The sequence below is a fragment of the Gopherus evgoodei genome, chromosome 9 (genome assembly GCF_007399415.2).
Source record: "Gopherus evgoodei ecotype Sinaloan lineage chromosome 9, rGopEvg1_v1.p, whole genome shotgun sequence".
Classification (NCBI taxonomy): Eukaryota; Metazoa; Chordata; order Testudines; family Testudinidae; genus Gopherus; species Gopherus evgoodei.
Window position 1 is genome coordinate 49,658,864 of NC_044330.1, and position 24,123 is coordinate 49,682,986.

A 24,123-nucleotide genomic window follows, 5' to 3' on the forward strand; every position below is an offset into this window, starting at 1 on the left:
GCAAGCTTCTACAGGGCTATCACCACTCGCTTGTGAACTGTGAGGGCTCCTCTCATCTTGGTATTCTGGCACTTCAGGGCAAGGGAAAGCAAGTCAAAGTTCCATGAAAGTGCCCTTAGGCATGTGAAAGTTTCGCAGCCACTGGGAATTGTCCCAGACCTGCAACACTATGCGATCCCACCAGTTTGTGCTTGTTTCCTGGGCCCAGAATCGGCATTCCACAGCATGAACTTGCCACATTAACACCATGGGTCAGCACTTTTGAGAAAAGTCTGTGTCCATATCCTCATTACTCTCATCATCATGCTGCCGTCACCTCCTCGCCTGGTTTTTCAGCTTCTGGTTCTGCATAAACTGCATGATAATGCGCAAGGTGTTTACAATGCTCGTAACTGCTGTGGTGAGCTGAGCGGGCTCCATGCGTGCCGTGCTATGGCGTCTGCTCGGACAATCCAGGGAAAAGGGCGCAAAATGATTGTCTGCCATTGCTTTCCCGGAGGGAGGGCTGGCTGACAACATTTAACCATAACCACCTGTGACAAATTTTTGGCCCCATCAGGCATTGGGAGCTCAACCCAGAATTCCAATAGGCAGCAGGGACTGTGGGAACTGTGGAATAGCTACCACAGTGCACCGCTCGGAATGCTGATGCTTGCCACGGTACTATGGACGCACACCACTGAATTAATGTGCTTAGTGTGGACGCATGCACTCAACTTTATATAATCTGCTCCCAAAAATCAACTTCTGTAAAATCTGAGTAATTTTGTAGTGTAGACAAACCCTAAGTTTCATCTCATGGAGATTCTGCCTAGAATATCATGCGTGCTGGAGGGTTCTGCCTCAGGCTGCTCTCCCAGCCGACAGCACCGCGTGGTCGCACCTACCGCAGCCTACCACTTGCTCCCATGGCTCATGAAGCCTGGACAGTAGTAAGGAGCAGTTCAACTACAGGCTGAGCAAGGGCAGAATGGTGGTGGAATTTGCCTTTAAAACCTCGCTGGCGTTGTTTACTGGCTAGGTCAGACCTCAGCACAACCAACATTCCCACTGTTATTGCTGCTTGATGTATGCTCCATAATATCAGAGAGTAAGAGTAAGATATTTATGGCGGGGTGGGAGGTTGAGGCAAATTGCCTGCTGTCCGATTTTGAGCAGCGAGACGTTAGGGTGATTAGAAGAGCACAGCAAGGCACACTGAGCATCAGAGGACTTTGAACCCCAGTTTCATGACTGGCCAGGCTTCGGTGTGACAGTTGTGTGTGTTTCAACTTGATGCAAACCCATTCCTTGTTGATTTTAACTCCCTGTAAGCCAACCACCCTCCCCCCTTTGAAACAAAGTAACTATTGTTTTGAAACAATGCATTTGAACTGTCATCTGCTCCAAATTTCTACTTTGCTGATCTTCTGTGTCAGTTTCTGAATGTAAATCCACATACTTTGGTGTAGGATTTTTCAAGCTCTCGTGGCATTTATTCTTTGGAAAACTATCAAAATTTCATCAGTATCAGCATTACTTGGGAATTTAATGACACCCACAGGGAAAAAGAACAAGTTCTGCACTCTGAACTTGTTTCTACAATAAAAACATCTGCTATGTTGAGCTTCTGGATATCAGACATAGAAGGGACGATAAGAATTTATGGCCCAAAGAAGATGCTTTTGTAAAAACAGAAATAAACATCGGGACCCAAACCTGTCTAAATGAACAAAAAATAACTACATAGTCCACGGCAGTGAGCCTTGCAATCCAGGTTGACGTCCAAGGCTCATGCTAGCTCTCTAAAAACAGATGAGTAGACTGCGCTTTGAAGTTGCAGCTCGCGCTGGAGCTCAGGGTCTGAAAGCCCATTCCCTCCTTGGAGGCTTGCTCACAGGCAACACGTGGAGGGACTGGGGGGAAATGTAGGACCATGTGCCCTCCTCCCCTGACTTGCTGATTGCCTTGTACTGAAGCCAGCTGCCCTCACTCTGCCACCTCCCCTCCCACACTATTGATAGACATGGGTCATCTCTGGGCTCGCTGCTGCAGGCTGTGTAGATGTATTTTAAGACTAATAGTTGTAGGTAAGATCCACAACAGTTCTACCCATGTTTTGGTACCGTACCCCACACACAGTTGCAGCCTGTTCAGAAAGATTTGCTTTTAGCTGTTGCATGCTCTTCTATGGCACAGCTAAGCAAGCTTTTTCCTCAACTGGCATTTAGAGACATTATACCTAGGGTTTAACGTAGATGGCATAGCTGATAATATTGCCAAGACTTCGCTGTCTTTAGCCATGGCAAGTGAATTCAATCTAGGCCAAAGATGATCAAGGGGCTAGTCAGCTTAGCCACCAATCAGGAGAGTTGTTCTATCACTTTAATTTTCTTCTTCCATATGCAAAAGAAAAACAGCCAAAAACCAAAAAGGACAAAAATTGCAGGTGGTCAATAACAAGAATAATATAAGATCAACAGCCCTCAAGAAGCACTCAAAGAGTAGCTTTATAAAGTGTCTATCATCTCGATCCCCACATTTTTTCTATATTACGAAGACCTGCTGTGTTCTCTTACAATTTCATTTCCCCAACACTTATTTAATATAGTTTTGTAAATACATCTCACTCTGATCTTCCGTGTTCCAGTACTAAGTGTCAACAAGAATTTACCAATGCACCTGTTATTCAAGTTCTGAATGTCCCCTGAACACATATCCCTAATATATTGCTGGGATTCTATAAAACACAACAAAAGGAAGTCATATTTCCTCCTTTCTGGAAATCTGCATTCAAATACAGTTTAGGATACAGGTTAAATTAGTTCAGTAGTTTCAAATGAGTAGCTGGTTCTTTGTCTGAAAGACAAAACAGCCCAGATGACTTGGTCCTATTTAAAAGTTTGCTTATTCCTGTTTGTTCTTTTATATTAATCACTTAATAAACAGCTAAGTAGAAATGCATCAATTTTACTCCAGCTTACAGACCTCAAACCTACTTCAACTGAATTTACCTCCTCTCGAAGCTGCCGTTCTCGCTCTTCTTCAAGCTTTTGGATTTCTGCCAATGACAACGTGGTCTGGGACTGACATGCTCCTGAGCTGGATTGCTGGCCCCATGTTGAAGAAGAAGGGAGCTGGGAAAAACAGGAAATAATAATTACAAATTCTCAGAAGTGAACACTACTGAAACTGCAAACATATGGACAAATCTTTCGATCCCACTGAATAGAAGAGATACTACAAGATACCCAAAGATCTGGTTTAAAGGTATCAGTTTTTCAGTGCGGTAATATTTTTGTTACATGTGCCCTCAGCTGCAAGGCAGTGTAAGTGCCTGCTGTGTCCAATGAACAACTACATAATAGGACACAAACTGTTATTAAAAAAAAAATGGCAACAACTTTGGGGACCAAAACGTGTGTATTTGCTGAATAAAAAGATAGTTACAGTGTATAATACATTTTGATCAAATTTTTCCTCAAAGACAGCATGGTATTTACTTGAAGCATATTTAAAACTCAGTTACCTCACATTGGAGGCTACTAAAACAACCGAATGCCAAACAGTATAAATGTTTTTCAAATTAAAAGCGACAAAAAGGGGGAATTAAAAAAAAATCTCTCTCTCAACTGTCTCCAGATATCGAGCATCTCTTCCTCCCCAACAACTCTTTGCTGTCCCTTCTCCTTCCTCATCGTTCAGTTCCAGCACTCAGTTCCCTTTCTCTTGATTCAATCCAATTAACTAGATGCCTTCCAAGCTAATTCCATTGGTCCTACACTATGGTGATGTTTTAACTGCACGTATTAGGTGAGTGGGAAAGGAAGTTAACTTGTTGAAGAGCATTACCTTCATCTGTGCAAGTTGCTGCTGCTGTTGCTGCTGCTGCAACCGGCGCAAGGCCTCCTGCTGCTGCTGCCTTTGTCGTAATAATTCCTTCTGGCGCTGGAGTTCCAGCTCCTTGCGCTTTCGCTCTTCCTCTTCGAGCCGTAATCTGGCTGCCTCCTCCTCCATGTGCAACCGGTTTTCCTCTAGTCGACGTTGGGCCTCCTCTTCTTCACGTGCCCATTTGGCAGCCTCCTCTTCCTTCCCAGGATACAAAGAACAGTAAAGTCTCTAAGAGGACTTAAAAGATCTAAATTACTTCATGAAACATGTGATGCTTAGAAGACCTGACAGAACAGATGGAAACTTTTTATTTAATTGTACAAATGTGGTCCGTAAAGAACGCATTTATTCAACTTTATCCTTTTCAGGCTGAGAAAATAATTTGGTCTACTGTCCTTCAAAATAAAGGTTTCATAATGCATCCTGAATTAGAAGGGGAAGTTTACCTTAAGGTGAAGGCTAGCTACAGGTCAGACAGGACAGAGGAAAAACGCAAATACTGCCCCATCTTTTCCCTGGGATTTTTATTCACATTATTACTGTGCACCTCTACTATTTGCTACTAGCTCTCACAGTGAAGTGCTGCTGCCAGATTTCAATCCATGAAATGAGGAAAAGTAGAATAAAAAAAGGGAGACAAGGTTTGCAAATCAGATTAGAAATGAGGGGGAGGGAAATTAAAAGCTTAAAAGATAAGATTTGGCTATTTCATACTCCTAGATCATCAAAGGAGAAGGCTCTTACGCCAACAAACCCAAGATTATGTGGTAGGATAAGGAAGGAAGTATTGTTAGATGAACTGCTAGAGTAGGAAGAGTAACAGACTCGGACATGGAGTTATGAATTTTAACAGTGGGTGACTTTAAAGTAGATTCTGAAGCTAATGTGGAGACAATGAAGCTGTTTGGGGACTCATGTGAAGAAGACAGTTTTCAAAAAAGAGAGAGAGCACGCGCTGGCAGGAGGAGTTGGCACATAATGGAATCTATAAAGCTAGAATTTAGGAGGCCACAAAAAAGGAAGTTACAGTAGCCAAGGCAAGAGGATATGAAGGAGTATGGATGAGGTTTTCAAGAAGGAGTGCAGATTTCACAGAGTGGAATCAGCCAGATTGGCAAATATAGGCAATGTGGGAGAAGAGTCAAGGATGATATAGTATTCTACAGTAATGTCCAAAACATTGAATCCTACAGAGTAAACATTTTACACTATCAGGGTAGAGTACTATATGCATTTTGCCCCTCTTTTTAAATTAATGACCACAGACTGGAAAGCTTAGGCCACAACATATTCTGGAGCCACAGTCAAATGTATAATGGAAAGTAAAACATTCAACAAATATAGCTCTGTCACAAGCTGGTTGGCCCCTTGTGTGTGATAGTGACTTCATGACTGATCAAGATGCAGAAGATCACAGAGAGGACTATCTGAACAGATCTGTGAATGCAGGAGAGGAAACCCAGGAGAGAGTGGAACAAGGAGTTTCCTCTCTGGGAGAGGCTTAGTGAAGTCAGGCTGGAAGAGGCTCACAGGGAGCAAGTTAGGCTTGGGGGGGGGGGGGGAGTAGAAGGAGAGAGAAGAGAGCCAAAGATAGGACCTGTAAGGAGCAGGGAGACTCCTGAGGTAAACTGCTGGAGTCCTTGGGGAAAGGAGGCAGCGGGGGGGAATCCTGCTGGAGAAAAAGCCACAGAGAACAGACAGGCAGGCTGGCTCCTCTGAAGGCCCAAAGCATCAAGGCTTGTTGGAGAGTTGCAGCCTCAGGAAGATTTATGCTGGGCAGGACAGTGCTTGATACCAGAGACACTGAAAGGCAGTGGAATGCTAGGAGAGGGCTGAGAACCAGGCCCAGAAGATAAGTTGATTATTTGGGACTCTGAACTACACTTGGACATTTTGATACCCTGGAAGGGGTCTGAACTAGCTACTTCTCAACCAGAACTGTGTGGCATACAAAGACAGATGGCCTGCAAGGGGCAATGGAGACAACCCCCCCTGTAACATGGCATGGTGCAAGGAGGTGCTCCGCTGATGAGTGTGAACTACTACCTACTCCGCTTTCTCAACAATAAAGTTGTGATGGTTTCCCATGGCACCAAGTTTGCTCATCCTTATTACCAGGTTAAAAGAAAAATGTAATCTATGTTCATTCAGTTTAATTCTGCCCATATGCAGTTCTACTACCAAATTCCCATCCTGATCAGAAAGGATCATCCTCTCCTCAGCTTACTATTAAGTCTCTGTGTTCACTCAGTTCCAGTATCTCCCATGCCTGAGCATGGTAAATCCCTTGCACTCATTTTCACCTGTTTACGAAGCAACTCTTCTCGCTGTCGTCTTTCCTCTTCTTCTCTTCTCCTCTCTTCCAATCTTCTAAGTGCTTCCTCCTGTTGTTGTCGTTCCTCTTCCTCCCGCTGTCGTCTTAGTGCAATTTCCTGCTCTCTCTGCCGCCTCAGGGCTTCTTCCTGAAGATGGGGAAAAAAAAGTGATATAACATCAATTCACTAGACAGAACACAACACGGTCTGGTCACAGGAGTTGTCTCAGGGAAACCCTAGGCACCCAACTTTTTGGTTTTTTTGTTAGTGTTAACACAAAGCATATTATAAAATCCTAGAATCCCAATAATACAAAGCCATGGGTTAACAAATATTGTGGTAGGACATGCATCCCTGAGACAGGTGAGTTTTGATGAAAACTTTGGTTGTTTCTAGGTTGGAATGGAAGAGTATCTAAAATCAATATCTGACAATATTTTGCTTCAATATGAGGGAAGGCAGAAAAGAGCAGAGAACCACCAAGACTCTTCTATTTCCAATGCACAAGATCTGAATCTCTTCCTTATATAAAGATCTTATGGAAAAGAGAAGTAGCTCAGAAATCACTATTCTTCAAGTGGCAACAGCATGTAGAAACCTCTTTGGAGGATATCATCACTACAGCTACATTCTGGAGTTTCCAAGTTATTTATAATTCAAGGTGCACTACAGAAACTACAGAGCTTGCAAGATACAGGTGTATCTAGTTGCAGAAGCCTGGTGCACTGAGGGGCAACATTACCTGTGAAGTATGAGAGAGAAAGGAAATTTTTTGGAATTCTCTTTTTAAGACAGCAGCAGCAATTTTTCTAACAACTCTCAATTACAGAAGACAAGATGGGACTTCTCAACTGTGTGGCGGCTGTTCTCCTCCCTTGGGTAGTGGTAACTTCTTATCTTCTTTGTAGGAGGTGGAGACAGGACTTGGTTCCCCCCAAAGTGGGGTGTTCAAAAATTAATGCATGATAAATATTAAACTCTGATGACAGCAAGTATCCATGTGTGAGGAGAATATGATTAAGATTCTCTCTTTTTAACTGTTCCTTTCTTTTCAAAATCAGGACCATTATTTAATCTTTAGAACCATTTGGAATTTCAAGATATATGAGTAGTACCAGTTTAAACAGGGCTCAAAATATTCCTGAACATTTGCTCATCTGAAGATTTAACTTGCAAGCCTGGGTGAAAAGTACCTTCTCTGTCAGACCCTCTAGGCCACAACCCCAACATCACACAATTTATGTCACCACATTTTCACTCCCCCAACATTAATCAACTCTGCCCCATGCTCAGTCAAGTTCTGTGTCCCCAAGTGGTGCTTGGGAAGTTTTCCTTCCCCTTCCTGAATCAGCCCACTTGCTCTGCTCAAAATTTCTCACATCTTGGGTGAGCAGATTTTTAAAGTTTTTTTTTTTTAAAACAGGAATTATTATATATATTTTCTTGCTCTTCACAGATTATATCAGTGTTTATAATAAATATGCTAGATAGCAGCAGCATATCATCATAACTAAGACTACATTTTAGTCACGGGTATTTTTAGTAAAAGTCATGGAGAGGTCACAGGCTGTAAACACTAATTCACAGGCTGTGACGTGTCCATAAATTTTACTAAAAATACCTGCTGTGACTAAAACTTGGTTGCCGGGGGGGAGGGGGGGGGGAGGGAGACGGGATGGGACTGGGGGTGCCACAGGTGCTGGGGAAGATGGCCCAGGACCCCGCTGGTACGGTGGGGGGCTGGGACGCCTGGGATCCCAGCTGGTACTAAGGGGGGGCAGGCCAGGTGTTTCCTATCCAGTTCCGCATCCTTGTGGTTCCTAGACACCAGAGAGACCAGGGCAGGGGTTTCATTGCTCCAGTCACAAGCGCCAGCTGCCGTAGCTCCCATTGGCCAGGAACCACAGCAAATGGAAGCTGCAGGGATGGGGTCTGTGGGCAGTTTGGAGACCCCCACCCCCTCCGCCACCTAGGGGCTGCAGGAGGGCTATGCCAGTGGGAGCCGGGGAGCCTCTCACCCCGAGGTAAGCACTCCCCGCAACCCTCAACACCCTGCCCCTAGCCCTGAGCACCCTCCCACACCCCCAAACTGCTCCTACTGGCCCAAGGGCTGCCTGGCTCTGGCAGCCCCTGAACCAGCAGACACGGAGGTCATGGAAAGTCACAGAATCCATGACTTCTGTGGCAGAGTCACAGTCTTAATCATAACACATCAAAGAGACACAAATCTTGCAGCATGCCCCAAAGGTCACACTAATTTTGGGCTCCAGTGAATCAAGGGAACGCTAAAACCATGGCCCTTATCAACAATCTTATACCACATCATACATGTACTACATAAATGAAGTATAAACATAGGAATTGCCATACCAGATCAAGCCAATGGACCAGTTTACTGTCCAGAACAATGGTAATCACAAATGCTTACAGGAAACTGCATAATGGACAATTATGGAATGACCTGCCAAAAGGAAAGTTTTTCATATTCCCCAACAGTTAAATGCCCTGAAACATAAGGGTTTATATGCCTTCTATTATCCTAGCTAACATAACTGTGTTTATTACAGGATAATGGCTTTGGTTTCCAAGTAGTAAGAGAAAAAATGGTGACCCTTTGACCATTTTCTCTTCTTGCTTGTCTAGCGTACTGTCTGGGGCCAATTCTGAAGCCTATGCCTACAGCTAAAATATATTCACTCACGAAGGGAGAAGGATGAAGCAGCTGCTTTTTCATCTGGCTGATAAAGACCTACCTTCCCCTGATCTTCAATTACAAACACTTTCCCTGCCCCCAGCGATAGAGGGAAGGGACTCAAAACAAATTTCAGACCAAAGAGCCACATCAGAAACCTCAATGGGGAATGCAACAATGTATTAATCACAAAATATCTCCCTGCCCAGACTTATGGTCAGGCACAATCGCCCAGTCAATGACTGGTGCTCAACACTCACTGCCTGAAAATGAACCAAAGACACAAGAGCCACTGGGTCCCTCTTGCAAGTCAGCAGATCACTAATACCACTGCCCGACTTTCCTTTGTAGAAAGGAGAGAGCAAATGTAGCAAGAGTAGAGAGATTCCTTCCATTCCACAGGTATGAAAGGAGAGACACTGTTGAATCCTGGGCAGTTGAAAAATTAAGGGGAAGCTGTGAGGAGGGAACTGATCTATTTTTAAGCGTGCTAATGAGGAGGTGGTTTGATTTATAACAAATGAAAGCAATAATCCAGATCACAAAAAATTGGGAGCCAAGTGGTTTGAATTTCTAGGTATGACCAACTGGACACCACTGTTAAAAGAGAATCTTAAATTGAATGAGTAAAACAGGGTCATAGTCAAGAGAGAATAATGCAATCTCCCAGCTTTTCAGATATTTTTTCCTTGCTGTTTCTTTCCCAGCCTTTGCAGGGTCTTCATATGCAGAGTCACATAAACAGACTTAAGAACAGGGGATCTATAAAGTTTTTCTTCGGGAGAAAAATATGGTTTGATATTCAGATATTTAAAAGGTATCCTTGTGTAACCATCCAAGGCCCTTTTATATACTTCTCAGCAGCTAGATGCTGGTTTACTAGTCCATCATTTGCATGTTGTAACAGGAAAAGAAATATAGGGAGTTTAACTCAGAGTTCCAATTCAGCACACACCAGATTATTTTACTTTCCTTACTTTGTATTCCAAAAGGCAGGCAAACATACCAAGGGCATGTCTACACTACAAACTTAAGTTGTCTTAAGTTAAGTTGACCTACAGCCACCGCAGTAATTATTGCTGGTTTTCAGGTCCATGCTACCCTCCTTCTGTTGGTGCAGTGCGTCCTCACCAGGAGTGCTTGCACTGACTTAAAACAGGCGGGGGGGGGGGCCCCCCGAGAGCATGGTCTCCCAGCTCCAGGTGAAGCTCCTCGTGGGGAACCCTGCTGCCACATGGGCTCCTCGGTCTGAGCCGAAATGGCAGCCTGGCTCAGAGTGGGAAGCTGGGGGGCCAGTAGTGGCTGTGAGCAAGGTGCAGGGTTCACAGCAAGGAGATTACCAGCCTTTCTTGTCAAGTTCACAGCTCCAGCATGGAGCCGTGAAATTGAGAAGAATGATAGCCAACAACCAATATAAGTAATGCAGAGTTTACACAGACACTGCATCACGCTAACTACACTGACACAAGCCCTGTGCCTCTCGTGGAGGTGGAGTTATGTCAGTGTTGTAGGGCACTTACTTCGGAAGGAGCAAGGCTGTAGCGTAGACACTGACAGAATTAGGTCAACGTTAAGATGCCTTCTGTCGACCTAACTCTGTAGTGTAGACCAGATCCATGGTTGTTTGGAAATGTAATCCTCCTGTTTCACATACCTCACATTCATAATCCACTTATCCACGAAAATGTCAAGAAAGCATTATCTGGTGTTCAGTGTTCCACAAACAGCCAATACTCTTGCCTAAAATATTTAATTTCTGGGTTTGAAAGTGTACCAATTCCTCATGTAAAGGTATTAAAGATAATGGAATTGCATACACAGGCTCTGGAAAAAACAGATGATATGGTGTTGGTGCCCTTAAACCCTGCCATTTACCACTGGCTGTTACTGGAATTTGCAGTACTCCCATCACTGTATTTAAAATTGGTAATTATTGCAAATATAGCAAATAAGTGTTTATACTAGGGCTGTCGATTAAGCGCAGTTAACTCAGAAAAATTAATCGCAATTAATAGTGCAATTAATCATGATTCATTTTTTTAAACAATAAATACCAATTGAAATGTATTAAATATTTCTGGATGTTATTCTACATTTTCAAATATATTGATTTCAATTACAGTACAGAATACAAAGTGTACAGTGCTCATTTTATATTACTTTTATTACAAATATTTGCACTGTAAAAATGATAAACAAAAGAAACAGTATTTTTCAATTTACCTTATACAAGTACTGTGGTGTGATCTCTATCGTGCAAGTGCAACTTATAAATGTACTTTTTTTTAAAATATACAACTGCACTCAAAAACAAAACAATGTAAAACTTCAGAGCCTACAAGTTCACTCGGTCCTACTTCTTGTTCGGCCAATCACTAAGACAAATAAGTTTGTTTACATTTACAGGAGATAATGCTGCCAGCTTCTGATTTACAATGTTACCTGAAAGTGAGAATATTGGTTTGCATGGCACTTTCATAGCTGGCATTGCAAGGTATTTACGTGCCAGATATGCTAAACATTCGTATGTCTCTTCATGCTTTGGCCACCATTCCAGAGGACATGCTTCAATACTGATAACACTCATTAAAAAAATAATGCGTTTATTACATTTTTGATTGGACTCCTTGGAGGAGAATTGTATGTCCCCCTGCTCTGTTTTACCTGCATTCTGCCATATATTTCATGTTATAACAATCTCGGATGATGACCCAGCACGTTTGTTTTAAGAACACTTTCACTGCAGATTTGACAAAACACAAAGAAGGTACCAATGTGAGATTTCGAAAGATAGCTACAGCACTCAACCTAAGGTTTAAGAATCTGAAGTGTCTTCCAAAAATCTGAGAGGGATAAGGTGTGCAGCATATTTTCAGAAGCCTTAGAAGAGCAATACTCTTGAGGCAGAAACTACAGAACCCAAACCACCAAAAAAGAAAATCAACCTTCTGTTGGTGGCATTTGACTCAGATGATGAAAATGAACATGTGTCTGTCTGCACAGCTTTGGATCGTTATCAAGCAGAACCCATTATCAGCATAGATGCGTATGCTCTGGAATGGTGGTTGAAGCATGAAGGGACATATGAATCTTCAGCGCATCTGGCATGTAAATATCTTGCAATGCATGCTATGCAAACGTTTGTTCTCACTTTCAGGTGACGTAAACAAGAAGCGAGCGACATTATCTCCTGCAATGTAAACAAACTTGTTTGTCTGAATGATTGGTTGAACAAGAAGTAGGACTAAGTGGACTTGCAGGCTCTAAAATTTTACCTTATTTTTGAATTTAGTTATTTTTTTGTACCTAATTCTACATTTGCAAGTTCAACTTTAATGATAAAGAGATTGCACTACAGTACTTGTATTAGGTGAATTGAAAAATACTATTTCTTTTGTTTTTTTGCAGGGCAAATATTTGTAATAAAAAAATATAAAGTGAGCACTGTAGACTTCCTATTCCATGTTGTAACTGAAATCAATATATTTGAAAATGTAGAAAACACCCAAAAATTTTTAAATAAATGGTATTCTATTATTGTTGAACATCACGATTTTTTTAATTGCTTGACAGCCCTAGTTTTTACTGATAGAGATTTTAAGGTCTGTTAATTCTTTTTCAAGTTTCTGTACTCCCAGTCTACGTTTGACCTTTGCTTAGTTTCTAGCCTTTAAGTACAAGTTTCTTCTACACCAAATTTTGTTAACCATAATAGCTATTTCTAGAAGACCCATCATGGTATGAAGCACTAAATACAGGAAGAGTTAGACGCACAGTCAGTCTTGTCCATATAATCGATTCTATGTATTTCTTTATGTACTATCACTCTGCAAAGGATAAAATTTTTCAATCTGATCATCTCAGTGAATTGTATTTCTCTCTGAAATGAGCACACTGATATTTTATCCTTACAAAAGATTTTTGATCATCAAAAATTGGATCCCAGCCACAAAGGGACGTTTAATACAATGCAGAAAAGGTAAACTGGAAAGGAAGAAATCAGAGGGAAAAAATCGTAAATTATTCCTCTCAACATACACAAAGCAAGTCAGACAGCAACTTGTGGACAAATAATCACTGACAGCTAACCTATGGGAGCTCTAAATTCCAACATAAACACTGACGGAGTCCACATTTACCTTGTCTGGTTGCTGAGCTCTCTTACCAAGAACAACTTTACAAGCTAGTCATCTCTACTCAATGCTCAGCCAACATATACAAAAGACTTCCCTGCCATGTTCAACAGTATTTGGGACCTCAAATCCTTACCTTGGATTTCAGAAAGTACCCATGACACATATTCCAGGCTTTATTATTTTGTGTTGGAATCCAGCTCCTTTGTACAATGGTTCTGATATCACTACAGCTGCTGTTTGACTCATACGCCTCAACACAGGCTTTAACAACAGTAAAATGAACAGAACTATACACCTGAAAATTGAAGGCAACAGAGTGACAACTGGTCTCAATTTTCTTCATAATCTTCTAAAACAGTGGTCCCCAACCTTTTTGTGGCCTGTAGCACATTCATGTTTTCAGAAGTGTGTGGTGGGCACTAAATTTTTCAAGGCTTATTTTGTATTTGTACATTAAATACAAAAAAAGTCATTTAATATTACGTAATATATGAATCCAGAGAGAAGCCGCGAGGACAGAATGCCAGTGCCCACAGCCCCGGAGTACTGTCTCCAGCAGGCGCGGGACCCCAGCTTCTCTCCCCTGCTCGGCACTAGGCAGGCCCTGAGCCTGCCAGGGACCAACAACATTAGCGCCTGCAGCCCCAGAGTTCTCTGTCCCTGGCAGGTGTGGGGCCGCGGCTTCTTTCTGGCTTAAGCCACAGCCCCGCGCCTGCTGGGGACCAAGAATACTGGCGCCAGCAGCCCAAGTGTTCTCTGTCCCTGGCAGGTGCAGGGCCATGGCTTCTCTCCCCTGCTGAGCACTAGGCAGGCCCAGCACTTGCCGGGAACAGAGAACACCGTGCCCGCAGCCTCAGTTCTCTGTCCCTGGTAGGCATAGGGCCATGGCTTCCCTCCCCTGCTAGGAACTAGGTGGGCACACAAATGCCCCGGTGGGCGCCATGGCGCCCACGAGCACCACGTTGGGGACCACTGTTCTAAAACATGCAGTCTATGGAAACATGAAACAAGTGAGATATCTTTTGATCCTTCTTCACATTTAAAGCCTTTGAATGAAATGATCAGAAACAGTACTGGCACACACAGTACATAAAAATACATCGCTAGATTGACAGATCACAAATTTTTTTTTCCAACTTTACCAACCTTTCCTATTCTCCTCACGTATGTTTTCCTACCTGTTCTTTCTAGCTTTGCCTCTGTATCTTCTCTAATACTTTCAATAGAATTACTCTCAGATAAATTTCAGATTGAGATAGCAGATTTTAAGCACATTTTTCTCCCTTTTCCTTTTCAGAAGGAGGTTGTTTTATTTTTTTGTGTGTTTAAAAAAAAAAAAAAGAGAGAGAGAGAACAACCAAATGGAAAAATACAAGAAAACTTTTCAAAAACTTCTTTCACAAATGTTTTAACAATGACCCTGGAAAAAAGTTTGAATTCTCTCTACTTTCCTGTAATATCCTAATTTATGTGAAAGCATTTTTCCACTTGAAAAAGGAAACATGTGCTCTTAAAAAGGTACTTGCCAAAGAAATCTCTTAGCAGGTAAAAATAAAATATAAAGAAGAAATCTGTTTTGCCTACATCTTTGATCTTTCTAACCACTTCCTTTGAAGGCACAGAATTTCAAATAAATTAAAGTGCTTGATTAGAGGAAATATTTATTTTTCTACATCAGCAATAAAAACACAGTTTGGTGTAGCGGGAAATTCTGTAACAATGCAGCCAGTTCAAGGAAATGACTGAACTAACTGTTTTCTGACAGACCACCTCCACATTGGAAATATGATGCAGAGAACCAGAAAGGAAAAAACAAACAAACAAACAAAAAAACCTTATTTTGTTAAACTAGTGCATGGCTGATGTGGCCTTTGGCAGTTTTAGTCATAGCTGGGGTGTGATGAGGAGCTGAGAAGCATGACAATTTTATTTCACCTGCAGTGGCCCCATGTCATATAATATCAGGGTGGGAAGAGACCTCAAGAGGTCATCTAGTCCAATCCCCTGCTCAAAGCAGGACCAATCCGCAGACAGATTTTTGCCCCAAATCCCTAAATGGCCCCCTCAAGGGCTGAACTCAATCCTGGGTTTAGCAGGCCAATGCTCAAACCACTGAGCTATCCCTTCTCCCAAGAGTCACATTAGACTCTCTTAGCTTTAAGACTTAAAACTTCTTTTTATAAGGAAAACTAACCACATTTTCCTTATTTCACTTCAAAACTCCAAATACAGGGATGGTTTATCAGCTTTGACCTCTTCTATATCTTTTGATTTTTTAAAAATGTTTTTCTAGTAATATGTTGCCCAGAAACATTCATAATATTCCAGGGTTTGTTGTCACCAACTGTTATGTGAAGTGTTATGATTACTCCTTCTAATTTGCGCTGTTCCTATATTAAGGAAGTACCAGTAGTCATTTTCCAGTCTATACGGATCCTGTCACTATCCTTTTTATCCCACCCCAATTTCATGCATCTCACCAGTGTACATACATTGCTGCACAAGTTTCCTTTCAGATGTGTAAAATGAGACTAAGAGCACCAGAGGAGATACTTATATAGGGTTTTCAGTTTTAGATTAACCTAGAACCCACTGAAGCAGTAAAGTGATCAGTTTTTGTAAAATATTCACTAAAAATACTTGACATTTACAATGCTTAAAACAGCTTGAAGATGGCACTGGCAAGGTCTACAGATCTCCCAATCTGCCTAGGATCTCATCCCTTGAAGACGGGACTTTATAGGGGGACAATTTTAGATATAGTTCAGGGAAACTATGATCCAGCTCATTAATCTATGATTTAGCTCACTGTTGTACAATGCAGTGAAAAAATAAGACTTGATTAAACATGGATTACCATGGAATACCCTCTTACATAACCTGCAACTGTTTACTACTCTTCTTTAATCTCTTATAAAATCAATTTATAATAAAATGAATTTAGAGTTTACCATCATAGCATATTTACTAACCTTATACACTAGTCTTTTATGCAGTATTGTATCAAAAGCCCTCCTGAAGTCCATGCAGAATAAGTCTACAGCTTCACCCTTCTCAGCTCTCACTGTCACCTCCTCAAAAGAAGTTAATTAATTTGTTAAGCATTATCTCCTCTATAAATCTGTGCTAATTATCTTTGATCAGTCTGTCATTAGTTACCAAGATTTCTTCCAGTATGGAAAACAAATGTCAAGATTAGCCTGTTTTTTGTTGTTGATTTTTTTTTAAAAAGTGTGAACTAACATTTTTCTTTCCAGTGAAAAGATTAAAACACACAATTTTGCCCGACTTTCAGAATTATGGAGCCATAGTAACAGCTCTATAGTCAACATAAGACACTTTCCATTATAAGACCATTTTTGATGTCTCTCCCACTCCACTTTTAAATTAAAAAACGACAATTTTCTGTGAAATTCCATATTGGTAATGTCCTGCCAGAAGTGTGTTTCTGTGGAAAGCCAAAGTCTACATGACTGGCCATTTCAGAGATAATGCCAGAAAGTGACTGGCATTTCATTTCCAAAAGTTAACCATTCCTGCTATTGTGTATCTCAGAAACAACCTGGCCTACAAGCTCTACAATTAGAACTAGAGTGCTTGTGATATACTGAATTACACAGAATGGACAACTGAAAAGTTATTTATCACAAAAAATGAGTATGAAACAATTCTCTACTGCTTGAGTGCCACAGTCAACCCTGGCATTTTCCAGCCACAGGAATTCAGTCTCCAACTATGCTACCAATTACTCGCCATTACAAACTGAAGTGATTCTAGCTACATAAATATCACATGCATTAACAATGGTAAAAAATACATAAACCCTTCATAAAAATTGTTATAGTTCACAATAATACAGTTTTATTTGAATGCCATAATTAACAAAATCCAACTATTTGGAAGGGAGGAAATTTTTAATCAAGGTTTCACAACCAACTTGAACATTGCCCCAGCCTTTAAATCAGAAATCCTTCTACAACCACTCATCCTTGAGGACATAACATTCTAATATGAGCCAAAAGCCCTTTTGTTATACCACCTACCTACTGTATATGGTCCAGAGACTTACCTACAGAAAATCCTCCAGTGCATCACACACACCTTTTATGGGGCAGTTATACCAACATTTTCCCTCTTATCTGTACAGACCAGAAACTTACCCCTTCCATATACCAATCTCCTACTATGATCAATCCATCCCTCATATACAATTTAACAAAAAACAAACAAAACAAAAAAGCCACCCCATTTTGAGCTAAAGAGATTAATCATCCCTATTCACTTTTCCTGTATAGATTAGCAATACTAATATACTGCCTGTATTTGGCTGGAAAGATGACTGGCTGACTAACCATCACTTCAAAACATGTATTTGGTAGGAATTTAAGATGCATCTGCAGCATCACCTTAGTCATGGTGAATTTAGAATAAGTTATGTTGTTACGGCCTAATGCTTATTGACTCACCAGAAAAACGGCCATTTGCGTATGTCATTTAAGCTCACGGTTATCGAGTGGCTCACAATGCACTTTTAATAGCAGGGTAGGTATGACATGAATTGCCATTTGCACGGCAGTATATTGTATTGCTCAGAGACATTTAAGTAAGGATTAGGGAACTTTGTGCTATTCACTGAGCATACATGCAGGGTATGTCTACACTACCCGCTAGATAGTGACCAATCTATCAGGGATCGATTTATCACGTGTGGTGTAGACATGATAAATTGATCCCCGATCGCTCTCCCGTCGATTGCTGAACTCCAGCTCAGCGAGAGGCAAAAGCAAAGTCGACAGGGGAGCCATGGCAATTGACCCTGTGCCATAAGGATGCGAGGTAAGTCGACTTCAGCTACGCTATTCTCATAACTGAAGTTGTGTATCTTAAGTCTATTCCCCCCCCCAGTGTAGACCAGGCCACAGAGAAGGACAAGGTCTTTACCACAAAGAGTTAACAATCAAAGATGAGACTCAATGAGAGAAAAAAGAACAGAAATAAGAGCATACGTTTACACAGGCTATGTGTAGAATTAGATTTTTAATCTTTAAAAATGAATTTCAGCAAAGTTTAAATCTCTTATAACATGGGGATATTTTAAAATATATCAAGACCTTGACTCTAATCCAGGACTTGAGAGTTTGAGGTCTACCTTGAACATATCCATTAAAGGGTAGAGTAACTTCAAAATGAAATCAGACTTCTACTGACGTCTATAACCCAAACTGACAGAATATAGCAATCTTTGTGAAAAACACATAGGCCTTTTTGTATCAGACTGCAAATCTTTTCCTCTTGCATTTGTATAGTCTTCTGGTCCATCCCTTCCATTAAGCTATGAAGACTTGAGACAATCAGGTAAAAAAATCTACCCTGTGAGGAGACATGCTAACAGAGTAGGATTGCCAGATGGGAAGCAGAGAGGTGCCCTAGATGCATGTGTAAAGATATGAATAGACTGCTTCTTGTGACGAGCTGCTGTCACCCCTAACAGGGCTGATATAACTAAGTGTCTCAGTCAATAAAATGATTTGATTCACAGAACCTGAGTCTCACCTGAAATTGGTTAAAGAATTTTTGCTATCTGAAGTAATGTAGACAAGTCATTGTGAACACCATTCATTTCTGGATGGAGAAAGCATCTCCTCCTGATATCCTCTTGACTACTGCTACTCTTTTCAGAAGAACCGAAAGTACAGTTCTAAAATAGAAAAAACACCAAGATCACTGATTCCTCTTACCAGAGTGATGGACCATTAAAAAGACTACTCTGATAGTAAAGAGTACTGATGCCTATTTGGAGAGGTTTGTGTGGAGAACACAAAGAAAAAGCCTTCAGTATTAAGCTGAGGTTCATTTTTAGAAACGGATGTTAATTTGTGGTTTTAGTCTTGAAATTGATTTATGGCTACAGGTAATATGCAGTTCTCTATTTTCCAGTCTGATTTAGATTACTTGTCCTCTCAAAATGAACGGGATAAGCCCTTCCTTATTTAAAAAAGTTTAAACTTCAGCACTCACTTTGTAGGAATCTGCCAAAAAAGGAGTGACATATTACACACCTTCTGCACTATCTCCAACAGGTTGATGGAAAGGCAGATCCTGGAATGAGACTCTCCCCTTGACATAACATGTTTCCCATGCGAGTTCACATCTATTGTAAATCTGTTCAAAGGGTGGTCTGTGAGGGGCTTCTGCCAGCAGATATTTCTCAAGAATTTAAGAATATGCTTGTGAAGGATCAGAGATCTGTTCTCCTCCTGGTGGTCCCACTTGGGCAAAAGGTTGGTTTGCAGGTATCAAAGGAAGTACCATGCCAAAGAGAATTTTGATGTTGGACACGTCCCTTCTAGATAGGCTCACTTTTCTATTGGCAGTTATGGTCCTGCTTCTTCAACTGCACAAAGTTGGCTGAACCTAGTTTTGGAATGGTCAACATAGACAAGCGAAAATGAAGTGTAACTGGACTACTAGATGCCTGGAGCGGGTTAAAGTCATATCCTCTTTAATTTAGGTCCCAAAAAGGAGGGGGAAAGTGTTCCATTCACAGAGGAAAATGAAATAGTTACAAGGAGGCTCCTTGGCTGTAGGTCTAAAATGAAACAAAATGCAAGGCTGCTTCCTTCAGCCAATGGTCCAGATAGACCAAAACAAAGCAAAAATACAATTCTCACCATGGTAACAATGTCAGTTATTTCTCCAGTTATTCCTATCCTCTAGCCAGGAGCTGATTAATGATTCTCCCAGGACAAGGGGAAACTAGAGAGGAACTCTTCCTTCCTCCTAAGAACTTTTCTCACTCCCTGCTTCTGGAAGGCTGCTTCTTTTTTATGCCCCCTATCCACCTCAATTAAAAAGAGTCACAGCTGTCAAATCTACCTCACAGCAGTTTGAATATTCAACAGCTGCCACCTCTTCTCTTCAAGTCCGGCAACTGAGGCAAGACTGTGGAACATCTGAAGAGCAAGAGTCCTTATTTTCACATATCTGTCCTTTGACATAAGGATCACACCAGTGTGGTGTGCAGTAGGAATTAATGAGTTTTTCTGAAAATGCTTTACAAAATCCCTTCATGGAAGATGCCAGGAGATTTCTTGATTTAAAAAAGGAAGCTTTCCATAGGGTATCGAGACCCACTGATCAATTTTTCAACCTTGTCTGCTTTTGAAGTATCAAATATCTCAAACAGCTGCCCAGATGCACTGGGAAAATGATTAAGGGGTCACTGATTTAGATCTCAGAACTTGTGAGCTGTTGCTAAGAAAGCCTGAATTCTTGAAGGATTGGTGAGGAATATGAATTTTATTAGATAAGGGCAGAGGGTTTAAGATTAAATCCAGGTAGACATTCTGAATACATTTCTAAAACAGGTCTGTTAGTAGTTCTGGTCCATACCTGACTGAAATGGCAAAATTTGCCATTAAGCAATAAGGCCTTGGACAGAATCTATATTGTTTCCATAATCAACAACAAAATCTTACTTTACCCTTCCTGATGCAAAAATACTCTTAAACAAGGACAATCACACCCCACTGTTCCCATAAGAATTGCTAATTACAAAGCTTTATGACACAGTTAATGTATTTATGGATACAAATGCACTATACTCAATCTTAACTTGCAAAACAAAAAGTTAAGGTTTGTCTATGCAGTGGGGTAATGTGCTCTATGGGGGTATGAATGCTAAAGTGCATTAACATGCTGTATATTAACTGGCCCACGTAGACTCTGACGCATTTGAACATATTGCTGTTAGAAACAGTACTACATTAAAGCACACTAGCAAACCATTAGTGCACATCAGCAAGGTTTATACGGACCAATTAATTCACAATATGTTAGGGGAATTTAGAAATCACACCCATATAGAGCACATTACCCCCACTGTGTAGACAAGCACTCAGTGCGGTTTTGAAGGATCAGTTAGTAGTGAAGACGTGTAAAAAACCAGTGACCTGTAGTCCAAATGTACTATACTCCACAAATACAATGGGCTTTCCAAATATTTGATGTCTGCAGCCATATGCTATGGACTTCTTAAAGCCCTTACGAAACTGAAAATTTACTTAATCTAAATTCGGGAAAAAAAACTAAAAAGAGCACATATGACGAAGTAGAAATAAGGAAGGGTGGAAGATGGAAAACTAGCAGTCATTTAGGGGAAGCCTAAAGCTTGTTTGAGTAACCTTCACATTGTATTTCCATACCTTACAACGTCTTTTTGGAAGTAAAAACTGTATCTGGGATTTCTAGGCTTGCCAAAGTTTTGTTTTTGTTTATGTGAACTGCAAAAATATAGAGACACTTTCCAAAAATGTTATCTGCACAGCTCCAGTTCAATGCAGATTTTTGCTACGGTAATAATACTAACATGGTGTTTTACATTTTTAAAGCACTGTACAAACATGTTGACTAAGCACTGTAGCCTCCAGGTGAAGTAGGAAAAATGTCCTGATTTATAGGAGGAGAAAACAAAATACAGAGGGTTTAAGTGACCTATCCAATATCACACAGATCAGATCAATAAACAGAACCCATGTCTCCAAACCCCAGTACTATACCTAATCCGATAGAATCCAATGTTCCCCAGTGTCATTCTTTCAAAGGAAACTTATCACCCTCACAAATACAAGAGAATGGCCAATAATCTTTATCACCAAGGCCTGTGTACTCCATGGTAGCATCAGGTAAATTCAAATTGTGAGGTTTTAGACATTTTCTTATTTAATTCAATAACAAAACTAGTAAAGTACAGCTGGACTCCGATTTTGTGAAATTAAATTCACTAGCCCATGTAAAGTCATTTGTAAACTAACTGGGATGTCAATATTCTGTGAAGAAAACTGAATACGACAGCAGTGGTTAATTGTACATATTTCTAATCCCCAGCATGGGAGTTCAACTATGACAAGGTGAGTATAGATGTAACAAAATTATAATTAAGGTGTCTCATTTTCTATGTTTATTAATTTCATTTTGGGGGGTTGATTTATTTTTTTTTTAGCATTTTTTGAGTTTTATGTAGATGTCCAAAAATCAGGGTTGATTGGGGTTTCCTCCTTGTATATACCGCATACATTCCTCATTACAGTAGTATATACTGTACTGTAATCAGTTAAAATCTAAATTCAGACACCCTAATTATGAGTCATTTTGGAGAATTACTATATAATCCTACACAGAATAAACCTACCTAACTCATGAACTAAAGCAGAACCCAATTTGAACTGGAAGCAGAACCCAATTTGAACTGGAACTGTCAAGACACACAAAAATGTGTGTTCTGAAATCTTGGGCAAGTTTCTCTTGCTAAGACGGAGTACTGAAAAGGAAGTATATTTCAAGAACATATCTATGGTAAAAATACTTCTTATAAAATGTCTTCACACACTTTTTAGAGATAAATCAGACAGCATAAGATTTTGGAAGTGGGTTTTCCTACAGAACTGCAGTAATACTTACACAGATTTAGTTCTAAACTGTGTTGAAAAACCTCACCTGCTTTCTTCGTGCCAGCTCCTCCTCTTCTCGTCGTTTCCTCTCTTCCTCTTGTTGCCTCCTAAGTAGCTCCTCCTGTTGTCTTCGAAGTTCCTCCTGTCTTTTTCTCTCTTCCTCTTCTCGTTTGGCCCTCATTTCCATTTCTCTCCTTTCCTGCTCCAGCTACAATTATATAAAATTACAATTAGATACAAGACTAGAGTAGGTAAAGTACTCCTACACCATTCTTTGCAGTGATTCCTGCTGAGACTACAGTATCTTAAAAGATGGCAGATCAACACCATTCTTTGTTGGTGATTCCACCTGGGAATCACCTGGGCAGATCTGAGTTGCTCCTATAGACTACATTCCTATAAAACATTCTTTACAGTGATTTCTTGGAGGTCTACCACAACGTTTTTTCTCCAAATCAGTTCTCCTATGCCACTCCTTAAAACTATCTGAATTAAGAGGCTACGAAGAGTTGCTATTAGGTTATCCCCAAATAGTACATCCTATACCATTTTGTACCATGACTCATACAAGGTACTAGAATATCTGTAAATGGCCCCAACAATTAGCACTCACTATTCCCTAAACTGATTTGTGCAAAAAAGAGGTTGGGATTAAGAGCATCACTGAGGTCTGACAGTTACCGCTCCTACCCACTTCTGACAGCAAAGTGGGAAGTTTAACTTGAATGTTTAGGTTTGACCCAACATTCAAAATAATCCCATTCTAAGACTCTAGGAGAGATGTCTGGGAAAGTTTTATTCACAAGTATAAAAATATAACTATTAGTTTAGAACATCAACAGGATCCTTCTACAGTGTAACTCATTTTTTCCAGGTTGCATGATAGTCTCTGACCTTTACAGCTTTGGCCTTCTCAAGCTGCTGAAGTTGTTCGAGAGCAGGTTCCTGAGCTGCAGCATCAATGGGGAGATCCCAGACACTGCTTCCTTCCCAGACTGGAAAGAAAAGAAAAGAGCATGCAGATGATAGGATAATTAATATTCACAAGCAACAGTAAGCACACTAGCAGAACCCAACTATTGAGGGAAGTCACGTGTATTCTGATTATTACACTGAACACATAATGGCATGCTGCACTCTTATAATTATGTTCAGTAAGAGGCCATACTTCCTTACTACCTCAGGAGCAAGGCCTGATCACCCCAACACTTTCCTGGGAGGCACAGGAGCACCAAGGTGAGGGGTCTAGGCTGGGCTTTACCACCAAATCCTGGACAAAATTAAGTTTGCTACACTTTTACATCTCTTTGGCTGAAGATCTCTGGTGATGATGCACAGCTTTATCACCTTGGCCCCTTAGCCATTCAAAATGGAATTTATCCTCAAGCATGAGATGAGTTGAAGACCTGTTTTTCATTTCTAATGGAAGCTGACATACCCAAACACTGATCTCTCTCACCGCCGGCAAGTGTCAAAAAGAGATGCAGCAGTTTAAAAGAAAGGCTCTGGTTCTGGACCTAGGGACTTTACTAGAAGTAGTCTCTTACCTGTGGGCTGTGAGGCTGTTGACTGAAGCTCCCAAACTGAGCTAGCATCCGACACTGACACAGACCTTGTTACAGATGGCATCAGGTCTGTTCAGATATTCTGTAATACAAAAA

General features: G+C 40.8%; 1 protein-coding gene across 1 annotated transcript in view; it reads right to left on the reverse strand.

Annotated features, from left to right (window-relative positions):
* Window positions 1-24,123, reverse strand: part of GIGYF2 (GRB10 interacting GYF protein 2) — a 159,450-nt gene that overhangs the window by 16,818 nt on the left and 118,509 nt on the right. The window contains 7 exon segments of the mRNA XM_030575383.1: window positions 2,994-3,116; window positions 3,832-4,068; window positions 6,174-6,332; window positions 22,509-22,670; window positions 23,357-23,457; window positions 24,010-24,096; window positions 24,099-24,109. Coding sequence (XP_030431243.1) covers window positions 2,994-3,116; window positions 3,832-4,068; window positions 6,174-6,332; window positions 22,509-22,670; window positions 23,357-23,457; window positions 24,010-24,096; window positions 24,099-24,109 — 880 coding nt within the window.